Source organism: Trachypithecus francoisi, unplaced genomic scaffold, assembly GCF_009764315.1.
Source record: "Trachypithecus francoisi isolate TF-2019V2 unplaced genomic scaffold, Tfra_2.0 Lachesis_group6, whole genome shotgun sequence".
In the NCBI taxonomy this organism is placed as follows: Eukaryota; Metazoa; Chordata; class Mammalia; order Primates; family Cercopithecidae; genus Trachypithecus; species Trachypithecus francoisi.
Window position 1 is genome coordinate 33,313,358 of NW_022681471.1, and position 12,843 is coordinate 33,326,200.

Consider the following 12,843-nt stretch of genomic DNA (forward strand, 5'->3'; position numbering starts at 1 on the left):
GAGCAGTTGGAAGCTCCTTGGAAACCTGGCATCACTTGGGGTCAGTGTTTTTTGCTGTTGTTACCCACCCACAAACACTGTAAAGCATTCCACCCCCCATCCCGCTCGGATAACTCCTCACCTGCATCTTTCTCTTCACGGTCTCAAAGGGAAAGGAGAGGGTCTGGGTCACTGCAGCAGCCAGACAGACATTAGCAAAGTTCTGTGGGAGAGAAAACTGATCTCGGGGTCCATTCCAGATTTTCTCCAGGTTCATGTGAACAAGAAGGGAGCCAGCAGAGAACGGGAGAGCACCTGTGAAACAAGGTCAGGGAGAGGTTGCTGCTGTGTTGGGAAAACACTGGCTTGAGAACATAAATTCCTGGGGGGATTCCGGGGAAAGAAAACAGAAGGGGCTCTGGGGTTGCTAAAATCCCTCCAACTCAAGGAGCATGGGGGAACTTTCTTGAGTGACGATAATGTGCTATATTTTGGTAGGGGTTGTGTCATTTGTCAAAATGCATCAAATGGTTCACTAAAAGTTTGTCCACTTTACTGGATGTAAATTGTACTTTAAAAAAGAACCATACGGCTGGGCGTGGTGGCTCACGCCTGTAATCCCAGCACTTTGGGAGGCCGAGGTGGGCGGATCACGAGGTCAGGAGATCGAGACTACCCTGGCCAACATGGTGAAACCCCATCTCTACTAAAAATACAAAAAGTAACTGGGTGTGGTGGTGGGTGCCTGTAATCCCAACTACTTGTGAGACTGAGATAGGAGAATCACTTGAACCCGGGAGGTGGAGGTTGCAGTGAGCCTGAGATCGCTCCACTGCACTCTAGCATGGGCGACAGAAATTCCATCTCAAAAAAAAGAACCATACACAAATACTGAACTCTAGTTAATGACACACATGTTGAAGGGTTTAGGGGTGAAGTATACTGATATTTGCAAGTTATACTGAAATCATTAAAAAAAAAAAAGTGGACTGGCTGAACACAGTAGCTCATGCCTATAATCCCAGCACTTTGGGAGGCCGAGGTGGGCAGATCACTTGAAGTCTGGAGTTCGAGACCAGCCTGACCTCGTCTCTACTAAACTCCATCTCTACTAAAATGGAAACTCGGTCTCTACTAAAAATACAGAAAGTAACTGGGTGTGGTGGTGTGTGCCTGTAATCTCAGCTACTTGGGAGGCTGAGGCATGAGAATCGCTTAAAGCTGGGAGGCAGAGGTTGCAGTGAGCCGAGATTGCACCACTGCACTCCAGCCCGGGTGACAGGGATGAGTAGCAAAATATTAATTGTAGCATCTAGATGGTCCATGGATGTGTACTCTATATTTCTTTTAATTTTTCTAGATGTTTGAAGCTTTTTTTTAATGTTTGGGGAAAAATCACTCAAGTAAAAAAAGTCAATGGGCAGCACCTCATTATGTTTTGGAGGACAGGAGGGACTACTCTCTAGCTGAGAAGGAAACATTCTGTGAAAACTGGAAAGTGAGAGACTCTCGGTGGTGAGGGAAGTCACCTGACCTCACCTTTGGGAATTACGTGGTCATATCATGGCCCAGTGGGCACCCTACACTGTGTGGCTTCCTCACTTTCTAAGAACTGAGATGGTAAGTAATATAGTAGGTGGCACTTTCACAAACTTCCAGAAACTTTAGGAGCCATCTTTAGTTTACAGAGGGACTAAATTTCTCCTCAAAATGAAATTTAAAATAGGGGATAATACACGTGAGATGCTTATCTTTAGAAAAATGTAATGTTTATTTAATTGGCTCACCAACCTTCCATTTACCTTCATTCAGAAAACATCTGGAAAGCTTAGGTTATGTGCCGGGCCCTGTGCCAGGTGCTGGGAATCTAAAGAGCAACAGGCTAATTTCTGGAGATGCTCATCATCGAGGAGAAGAGACAGTCAGGGAAAAGTAAGTATAACGCCCCTGATGTGTGCCACAACAGGGGGGCTATATGAAATGCATTAGGTACACAAGGATCAAAGGGATTAATTTTGCCTGGGGGTTCAGGAGGGACTTGATGGAAGAGAGAACTTTTCAACTGGATCTTGAGGAATGAGTAGCAGTTCATCAGACTTTGACAGAGTGGAAAGGCAAAGGGAACAGCATGTATAAAGGGAGTCATATTTCCAGGAAATCCAAGTTTTTCTGACTGGCTGGAGGATGAATGCAGGTGGAGGTGTGGCAGGAGATGAGGTAGGACAGACTGGCAGGGGCCAGGTCTGAAGGATCTGGAATGTCCTAAGGAATTTGGGCTTTCTCCTGTAGTCAGGAGTCGCTGAACACTTTTAAGGACAGCAGTGAAATGAGGGCCATGAAACAATGAAATTGCATGTGGAGAGATCACCTCAGCCGGGCAGCGGTGCACGGGGAAGACTAGGGCAGGAGAGACCAAGAGTAGAAGCAGGTAGGAGACGGAGTCTGTGGGAGACCCTGAGAGTGTGAGTCGTAAGGATCTGTGGGAAAGAGGATGAGTCAAATCGACAGAGCTTGGTGATTCAAGTGGGGGTGGAGTGAGAGAAGAAGTTGAAGTGATCCCTAGGTTTTTTTCTGGCTTGGGCCATGGGGTGTAAGGGAACAGAGGAGGAAGAGCTAGTTTGAGACCAATGAGGACATCAGGGTTAATCTTGAATTTGATGTGCCTAGGGAGCATGGGGTGAAGGTGTCCAACAGCAGGGACTCATATTACCATTGGGAATTGGTATCAGTCAGGGGCTAACAGAGGGCTCTGGAGTTCTATGGCTAGTTTTTCCCGCTTTCTATCTATGTGGACTTGGGCAAGTCACTTAGCTTCCTGAAGCATCTATCTCCTCATCTGTAAAATAAGGCCTCATGAGAAAGTGCATGCAATGCATTTGGCACAGTACCCAGCATGTGGTAAGCACTTCCCCCCAAAGTTGTCATTGTTACTAAAGAGGTAAAGAATGAGGGTCACAGAGTACACTGACGCTTGTTTAAGCCACTAGCACAAATGAGGCCACCTAGGGAGGGTTGGAGGATGAGAAGCAAGCTAAAGGGGAGGCTAAAATGAAAGCTAAGGAAGGAGCCCAGGAGAAGAGCAACATGTAGGGGCTGGCAGTATCAGATGACCCAGATGGGCCGGATAAGTCAGATAAGAAAGAGCTGCCAGAGAGATGGGAAGACACCCAGGACTTGGATGAGTCCTCGAAGCCAGGTTTCCAGAAGAAGGGGTGGTCAACCTTATCAAATTCAGATAAAGGGCAAAAGTCTGCTGGATTTTGCAATTGGGCCATAAATGTGTAGCTCTGGCAAAGGTTACAAAGACCCCGGAAGACACAGTTGCTACCCTAGTTGCCCTCATGGCATATCAATGTGTATGTACACTGAAGACTCCTTCTGCAGTCAGATGGAGAGTGGTTAGAATTGCATTCTTACCGGTTTGCTGAGTCACCTCCACTTTCTGTTCTACTCCCCTCCCGGGGATGTAACTGGCCAAAGTTTAGGAGTGAAGTGTATGGCTATGGAATAGAATGAAGCTAATTGGCTCTATATAGGTTGAACCCATATAACCTTGACCTCAGTAAAACTGATTTAGTGGCTCACAAAGGTATACAATACATTTGTAATTTCAGAGGACATAGCCTTTTCTTGGACAAGGTGAAAAGGTCCATCTTACCTACAACAGTGAGGGAAACCCCTCGATAAAGGGCAAGGAACCCTTCCTGTTGGTAAATAGTAGAAAAAGCATGGAGGAGCCCCCTGTACGATGGTTCCAGCATGTTCTGCACGATCAACGGGTTTTGATGAGGTCTGTAGGATATGTTACGATGGTGGAAACCATGCCTGCGAGACTCCCAGCCATGATGGAGCTCCACTGGGAAATGTGGCCCAGGTCATCTGTGAACATCACAACAAACCTGGGAGAAAATAGGGGGAAAGGCCAGAGGAATCAGCTATGGATTGTGCTAGAGTTCTCTCCACTAGTTCTTGAAATATTTTCCAGCATTTCAAAGAACTTTACAAAGTGAAAAGTTACTATAGTACTACATAAGCATTCATGAATAACACATTTACATTTTTCTATATTTATATGACGCTAGTTGGCTGTAAGAGATGCCCAACTTTCTTATTTACATCTATCCCAAGTCCTTCCCACTTAAAGCATTTTCTACTTTTAGCTACATAATTATCGACCCTGGCTTGCCTGTGGGGTGTAAATGCACAGAAGTACCTGGTAAATACCAACTGGAATGCAGTCTTTTAGTTCTGCTGAAACTTAAAAGGAACAAAATTTCTTGAAATGATAACTTTGAGCATCTCAGTAATTGCATTGTTTTTTCTTTCTTTCTTTTCTTTCTCTCTTTTTTTTTTTTGAGGCAGAGTCTCACTTTGTCGCCCAGGCTGGAGTGCAGTGGCACGATCTCAGCTCACTGCAACTTCTGCTCCCCAGGTTCAACCAATTCTCATGCCTCAGCCTCACAAGTAGCTGGGACAACAGGCACACATCACCACGCCCAGCTAATTTTTGTAGTTTTAGTAGAGATGGAGTGTCACCATGTTGGCCAGACTGGTCTCGAACTCCTGACCTCAGGGATCCACCCCTGCTCGGCCTCCCAAAGTGCTGGATTACAGGCATGAGCCACCGTACCCAGCCCAGAACTGGGCACTTTGGGAGGCCAAGGCAGGTGGATCGCCTGAGGTCAGGAGTTCGAGACCAGTCTGGCCGACATGGCGAAACCCCATCTCTACTAAAAAATACAAAAAAAAATTAGCCAGGCATGATGGCATGTGCCTGTAATCCCAGCTACTTGGGAGGCTGAGGCAGGGGAATTGCTTGAACCAGGGAGGTGGAGGTTGCAGTGAGCCGAGATTGCGCCACTGCACTCCAGTCTGGGCAACAGAGCAAGACTCGTTTGAAAAAAAAAAAAAAAAGAGATAAAATACTTTTATTCTAGCCAAGCTCTGTTCACTTACCTTTGATTCCAAACTCTCCCTATCCTTCTCCCTCCCTCCCTAGCCCCACTCTCTGGTAGAAAAAAAAAAATTTTTTTTTTGAGACAGGGTCTCACTCTGTTGCCCAGGCAGGAGTACAGTGGCACGATCTGGGCTCACTGCAATGTCCACCTCCCAGGCTCAAGAGATCCTCCCACCTCAGCCTCCTGAGTAGCTGGAACTACAGATGTGTGCCACCATGCCTGGCGAATTTTTTTTTTTTTTTTTTTTTTTGAGAGATAGGGTTTTGCCATATTGGCTAGCCTGGTCTCAAACTCTGGCTCAAGTGATCTGCCTGCCTCAGCCTCTCAAAGCGCCGGGATTACAGGTGTGAGCCACTGTGCCTGGCCTATCTTTTTAAAATGAGAGCATCCCCAGTTACTTAGCCTTCAAACCCCCAGGGAAGAGGTACATTTCCTGTTCTTTCAGTTGCCCGTAGGCCAGAGGCTGCTGCATGAGAAATACGAGTGGGCATTCAGGTGAAACCATTTAAGTGGTTCTAGGCCAGCTCTTTTGCTTTCAAGTAAACACTCACTGATTAAAAACATCTCCTTCAAGCTGTACAAGTCTTGACTTCATTTTGTCAACCCATCTTAGCCGCATTAACTGAAATAGTCATTTGAGTTAATCAGTTGCTTTTAAACATACAGGGAAGTAAAGGTGATGTGGTGCTATGATACATACATTGGTTTTCACCCATGGTTCCTGGCTCCTAACTTCCCTAGTCCTTGTTATAATGTTGGGGCACTTTACGTCTCAGGAAACAGAATCTTTCTCTCTTTGACCTTCTCCTGCCCTCCTTTTACCTGCCCAAGGTAGGACTCTAATCTGATTGTGGGTTAAAAGATCCTCATTCCAGAGAGGGTCCTGCCCCATACCCTAGAGCAAACTTTTCCAACCCACAGCCCACAGGCTGCACGTGGCCCAGGATGGCTTTGAATGTGGCCCAATACCAATTTGTAAACTTTCTTAAAACATTATGAGATTTTTTTGCGACTTTTTTTGTTTTTGTTTTAGCTCATCAGCTATCGTTAGTGTATTTCATGTGTGGCCCAAGACAATTCTTCTTCCAGTGTGACCCAGGGAAACCAAAAGATTGGACACCTCTGCCCTAGAGAAAGGAATGCTGCACAGAGGCCAAGAAACGTCTGAACAGAGAGGCCTTGCTGGGTTTAGGTCATGTGCTTTTCATCCAATCACATTTCTACATGGTTGTCAATCATGCCTCTGTAACAAAGCTTCCATAAAACCCGAGAAGACAGGGTTGGGAAGCTTCTGGATGGCTGAACATGTGGAGGTTCCTGAAGGGTGGTGTGCCCAGGGAGGGCATGGAAGCTCCATGCCCCTTGCCCCTTACCTCACCCTGCGCATCTCTTCTCTGTATCCTTTGTGATATCCTCTATAGTTAACTGATAAACATTAACTATTTCCCTGAGTTCTGTGAGCCACACTAGCAAATTAATCGAATCCAAAGAGGGGGTCGTGGGAACCCCAACTTGAAGCTGGTTGGTCAGAAGTTCTGGAGGCCTGGCTTGGCAAGGCAGCTCACGCCAGTAATCCCAGCACTTTGGGAGGCCGAGGCGGGCAGATCACTTGAGGTCAGGGGTTCGAGACAAGCCTGGCCAACATGGCAAAACCCCACCTCTACTAAAAAAATTACAAAAATTAGCCAGGGATGGTGGCGGGCACCTATAATCCCAGCTACTCAGGAGGCTGAGGCAGGAAAATAATTTGAATCCCGGAGGCAGAGGTTGCAGTGAGCCGAGATCATGCACTGCACTCCAGTCCGGGTCACGGAGTGAGACTCAGTCTTAAAAAAAAAAAAAGTTCTGGAGGCTGGACTTGTGACTAGTGTCTGGTTGGGGGCCATTCTTGGGGACCAAGCCCTTAATCTGTGGTATCCGACATTATGTCTGGGTAGACAGTGTCAGAACTGAATCAGAGGACACCTAGTTGGTGTCCATTTATCAGAGTGTGGGGAAAACCCTACACACATTTGGTCACAGAAGTCTTCTTCTGTGTTGAGGGTTGTTGTTGTGGTATGAGAGCAGAGGAAAAACCCAGTTTGACAGAGGGTTTTCTCAAACAGGTGGCATTCACCAATAGACCATCTGCCTCAGTTGTACTGCCTGCCTGCCCACTTCCTCGTTCCTCCCTCTTCTATACCGGTCAAGTTGGAGGGGGACCTCAGGAAGTAGAAATTTTTGACTGGGGCTGGGCACGGTGGCTCACGCCTGTAATTCCAGCATTTTGGGAGGCCAAGGCAGGTGGATCACGAGGTCAGGAGTTCGAGACCAGCCTGGCCAAAATAGTGAAATCCCATCTCTACTAAAAATACGAACATTAGCCAGGCATGGTGGTGCGCACCTGTAATCTCAGCTACTCGGGAGGCTGAGGCAGGAGAATCGCTTGAACCTGGGAGGCAGAGGTTGCAGTGAGCCAAGATTGCTCCACTGCACTCCAACTTGGGTGACAGAGCGATACTTCTTCCAACAAAGAAAAGGAAATTTTTGACTGGAGGGGCAGTCTGCAGCAAGCTGGAACCACCTAGAAGGTGGAGTTTGAAATGCCCAAAGAAACACCATTCATTCTCCTTGTCCCACTCTTATTCCCCATCCCACTTGGTCACTTCTAGGGCATAGTTAATTCACTACTCCTTTATTGAAGATCTACAATGTATCAGACCCTGTGTTAGTCCTCAGCATACAGCCTAAGGGAGTTCAACACTTCTGATAAGGAAATGACTGGTAGGGGCAAGTGGAGAGGAAACAGGCCCTTAATTCACTGAACGACTTGATAAACTAGGAAGAGGAGCCGTATTTTATATCAGTTTCTTTTATACAGTCTCAATATCAAATATACACAATTAAAAAGAAGAACCATAGGAAGTCCTTTTTTTCTCAGACTTCTCCCATTTGATACAGAGATAAGGCCTACCAATTGTTCCCCCTAGAATCTCAGAGTCAGGGCAGGCAACCCTGATAATCCGCCAGTGACGTCATCCTGGTCCATGCATCTTAAACTCTTGATTGGCTAGGTAGGGCGGCACTGTTCCCTTTTCTGTTCTTCCTCCCACCCCTACACATACATGCACAGAAGCTTTTTCCAGTGAGACTGGATACACTGGTGAACTGCAGCAACCCCTTCCTTTCAGCCAGCACAGATACAACACACACCCTGGATATACTTCAACCTAACAGGTTAGCAGCCAATGCAGCCAAATATAAGCTCATGAAATGCTTATTCAATAAAGAAATAGTGTTGGTTATGAACAATTTCAGAGTTGCAGGGACCCAAACTAATGTTTATTAGACAAGATAGACAAGCGGTTGTGAAGTTACGGGGGAAGAGGGGGGTCTTCTATTCGATACATCTGAAAGCCACCCATTACAATAACCTAGCTCCCAATAGACTACTGAGTGGACTCTTGATCGTAAATCCAACTAAGCAGATATTCTGCTGTGCGATGGTAGACAGAGACCTGAACTAAGGAGCCAGAAGACTTGGCTTCAAGTTCCAGCTCTTCCATTAATCGTGTTTGTGACAAGTCACTTAACCACCCCATTTCCTGAACATTCTGGATGTTTATGTTTTGTTCAAACCCATGATCACGGGCCCCCAGCCAACTGTTTTGCAAATTCATGGTCAGAAAAGAGTAGAAATGAATCAGTATAATGATGAATCAAGAGTATCATGTAGATGTAGGAAGGACGGCATTGTGATTAATCAACCACTTTGCTTTCCAGCTATGTCTTGCCATTCAACAAAATGCTTCCTTTTAGTTTTCAGAAAGAAAATAATCCTGTAGGGGAAAAAAAAATTCCTAGCAAACCTAGCCCATGTAAGTCTCTGTTCTCGTTCTCCCACACATCTCCTCTCTGCTCCCATGGTCACCTGTTGCCGGTGCCCTCAGCTGCTATGTGGACTAGTGCAACAGGTTCCTAACTGGCCCTGCTGTCTCCACTCTTCCTCCTCTCTAGTCATCTTTGCCACGACGTGACGATCATTTCCATTGAATTGCTTTAATCACAACACGCCTCGCCCCACCCCCCCACAAAAACCTCCCATGGCTACCCTTGGATACCAAGTCAAGTCCAAATTCCTTAATCCAACCCTCTAAATATCTCATTCCAACCTGCTTTTCTGGTTGGATTTCCTGTTGTGCTGCTTGCCTTCCCACCTCTGTGTCTTTGCTGACATCAACTGCAGTATCTTTCTCCCCATCTCTGCCCAGCAGACTCCTACTCATTCTCCCAATGCCAAACTGAATTTTTTTTCTCCTCTATGAAGTCTTCACATTTTCTCCTCCTCATCGCTTATCAGAAGGGTACATTTCTAGAGCACATTATTCATGACAATCACATGCTACCTTGTGTGTTATGGTCATGGACATATTAGTCTTACTCTTTTATTACTCTGTAAGCTCCTGGGGCACAGGGACCATGCCCCTTCCATCCTGGTATTGTTCTCAGCATCGTGCACACAGTGGGGACTTAATGTAGCCTAACTAAATTAGTGTCAAATGGATGCAGGGAGGCAGCAAGATATAACAGAAAGACTATGAGATTTGGAGTCAGAAGGCCAGGTAGTGGAGCTCAGCTCTGTCACTGATAAGAGGTGTGATCATTCTGAGCCCAAATTCTGCATCTGTAAAACAGGCACAATGCTTCCTGTCCTATGGACCTTACAGGGCAGGAGGCATCAGCTGTAAAAGTCTAATGATGTGCATATACTAGGTGGTTAGCAGAAGAGCCACAATACTTAAACCAGCCTTTGAAGTTCTGGCCCTCACCGCTCTGGACATATTTTATCCCATCCAAAGGAAGATTTCCACACTACTTTGTAGAGAAGAGGGTAAAATGGGGGAGAAACTGAGTCATTAAGACTTAGAGGAGAACTGTTTATAGACTGCAGGCCAGATGTTGATGAGGGCAAGCACGGGTGGGGAGGAAAAAGGGCCTTAACTAAATGTCATGATCCTACCCACGAGTCCCTCTGCAGAGGAAGAGAAGGGAACTCTATTTCCAGGCAGAGGCAAAATGAGTGCTGGCCTAGAGGCCTAGGTGATAAGGATGATTCCATTCGGCTTGTCACCTGCCAGGTGAGCCTTCCAGCTCTGGCCTCCCAAGTGAGTGACAGTGTCAATGCAAAATTCTTTGACTGTTAGCCGCCAAGGCTAAACTATGTGGTCAAGACCGACTCTCCCAATTGTGGGCTGTTTGTCTAATTCAGAGCCAAGGCGATGTCAAAGATGCCACTGTGCCCACTGAATGAGGAACACAGGGACCATGCCCCCAATACAGAAACATCTCTGCTTCCTGAAATGCCATCACTACCAATTGATTCTTTTAGGCTTGGTTTCCAGTTCAAATGCAGGTACCTCTGAGCTCGGTGGAAGCTTTAAGGCTGCATTTACATCTTAAGATCTTTCCTAAGGAGCAGCTGTTGATGTGGCAAAAGGCGGAAAAGGCCCAAAGAATGAGGCCAGTGGGGTGAAGCAGTAGGCTGAGGGGGCCGTTCTCTGCTTGGGGCGGGGAAGCTGCAGCCTCTGTTGGAGCCTGAAGTCAAGCTTCATTTAAGTTGGGGAGATGTGTGGGCAGAAATCTGCGGTCTTTTCGTATCGATGGATTGGGTCCTTTCCTCACACCAAGCACTTTCTTCTCGGGGCTTGGGCCACACAGACAAAAACACCTTTAAAAGGGTCTCTCTCCTCCTACGCCAGCCAAAGCAGAAGTTTCCACATTGGAGGACGGTGGAAATGGTTAGGGCTCATCTCTCTAGAGAGCTTTTTATTCCTTTCCTCCAAACCCTTTGCTGCATTCCACCTCCTCGCCTGGTCCAATCCGGAAAGCCTCTCGGACCAGGGCTGCGGACCACAAAACTGCATCTTGCAGGGCGGTAACCCCAAGAGAACGTGAAAAACATTGGGACTGCACGCTGGGGACCATAGAGGTGGCTCACTGGCCCGAGGGGCCCACATGTGATCGACAAGGGGGCCGTCCCTATTCCAGGGCCCCGAGTCCAGGCAGCAGGGCGGCGTCGGGCCGCGGCTCCCCGCCCCCCCCCCGTCCGGCCTCCCGGTTCCCAGGCCCCGCCCGCTCTTACTTGCGGTAGGCGGCGAGCTGCACGACGCTGCAGGGGAACAGGCGCAGGCACGCCACCGCGTTCCCCTTCCACAAGGCCCGGGGCCCCTCTGCCCGCCACACGCGGTGCCCCGTGGCCCACGGCCCCCGGGCGTGGCCTCGCACGACGCCAACCTGGGCCAGCACGGTGGCGAGCTCCAGGGGCGCGGTGAGGCTAAGGCTGAGCGCCCCCGCCAGCCCAGCACACAGCAGCCTTTGGCCGCCTGTCAGTCGGCCGTCCCGCCTCCACGTCGCCATCGAGCCCCGGCCCGGACCCGGGAGACCGCGTGGCTCGGGCCTGGGGCTCCCCAGCCACGGGCGGAGGGGGCGGAGGGGGCGGGCCCCAGGCCCCGCCCGGCATGGGGCGGACCCGCGTGAGGGACGGGAAGCCCCATCCACGCCCTAGCCCGGCCCGAGGCTGGTGGGGGTTGGGGCGCGAGGGCCCGGATGGTCTGGGCTCCGAGGCCGCGGATATCATGGGCATAGTCTCCCCAGTTGGCAAGGCTCGAGTAGCGACTTTCAGTTGCGAAACAGTCACTGTTTTTTCAAGGCCCGGCCTGCTAGACATCTTGCTTTCTGAATGTTCAGTGCGTCCCCGCCGCCCCTCTCTGCCTCTCCTCTGGTTTGCCCCTTTTCTCCCTGTCACATCCCACTTCTCTGTCTTCCTCCCCTGGCTCTTCCCTCCTCCTCCTCCTCTTCCTTCCAACCTCTTTTTTTTTTTTCCTGCCTGACCAAAAAGCCCTGATGGTTTCCCAGTGCAGAAGGTAAAAAATTCTAACAACCACAGCTATCTCTCAGGCACTTGTCAAGTACTGGGCTTTATAGACGTTCTCATGTAATCCTCCAAACGGCCCTAAGTACGTATGTCCTCATTGACAGAGGCTATATGGGTGTGGGGATTTGAATCTGGACTCTTGAAGCTGCGTAAGATTCTTGGCTCTGCAGCTTACCAGCTGTGGGACCTTGGGGAAGTCACTCAACCTCTCTGTGCGTCAGTTGCTTTATAAAATAGAGATTATAATTTTTTTCTCCTAGGGGTTGTTGTAAGGGTTAATGAACAATGACTGGTACGAGTAAGCAGTTTATATGTGTTAGTTCTGATTAGGTATTCTTTTACAGGAGAGGAAACCAAGACACAGAGAGGACTTGCTCAGGCTCACACAGCTACCTACAAAGCAGAGACTGGTTTGAAATCTAGGTCGGTTTATGTCGATTTCCATTAACGGCTACACTGTGCATCTACTAGGACTGCAGAGTTAACTCCAGTAGGGACATGTTCAGTGGTTCTGTAAGCTAAGAGAATAGAGGCAAAGAATGGCTAAGAGAGGCTTGGCCAGAATCCAAGCATTCTTTAATCAGTTCAAAATTTCAGAATTTCAGAATTTCTGTCTCTTTTTTTCTAAAAAAGCCATGTCACTAATAATTACAAGGAAAGGAACAGTCAGCAGTCTGTTGGTGTGAGCAAGATGTTCCGTATACATAGTTGCTTTTAGGCTTGTATAGTTGTTTACATTTACTAACACACAATGCTGTAGGAACCTTTTCTAAAAGGCATTGCAGGGTTTCTCCTGTTTTATTTTTCACTGTTAGTCTCACTTGAGATTACAAGGTTTTGACTGTGAGAACTTGTTCTACTTGCAGAAGCCTTGCCCTGCTCTCAACAATTGGGGAACGCTTATTTTCATATTTTGTGAATTCTCCTCTCTTGCTGTAAGCTAATTTCATGGCTGGGGGAAGCTTGAGAAAGATGTATGACTCTGAAGACCCA

The 12,843-nt window shown here is 47.9% G+C and overlaps 1 protein-coding gene across 1 annotated transcript in view; it reads right to left on the minus strand.

The window, feature by feature from the left end:
- SLC25A43 (solute carrier family 25 member 43) overlaps positions 1 to 11,472 on the minus strand; it is a 48,495-nt gene extending 37,023 nt beyond the window's left edge. The window contains 4 exon segments of the mRNA XM_033201269.1: positions 122 to 294; positions 3,638 to 3,754; positions 3,757 to 3,878; positions 11,059 to 11,472. Of these exon segments, the coding sequence (XP_033057160.1) occupies positions 122 to 294; positions 3,638 to 3,754; positions 3,757 to 3,878; positions 11,059 to 11,333 (687 nt within the window). The 5' untranslated portion in view covers positions 11,334 to 11,472.
- Positions 11,473 to 12,843: the final 1,371 nt, after the last annotated feature.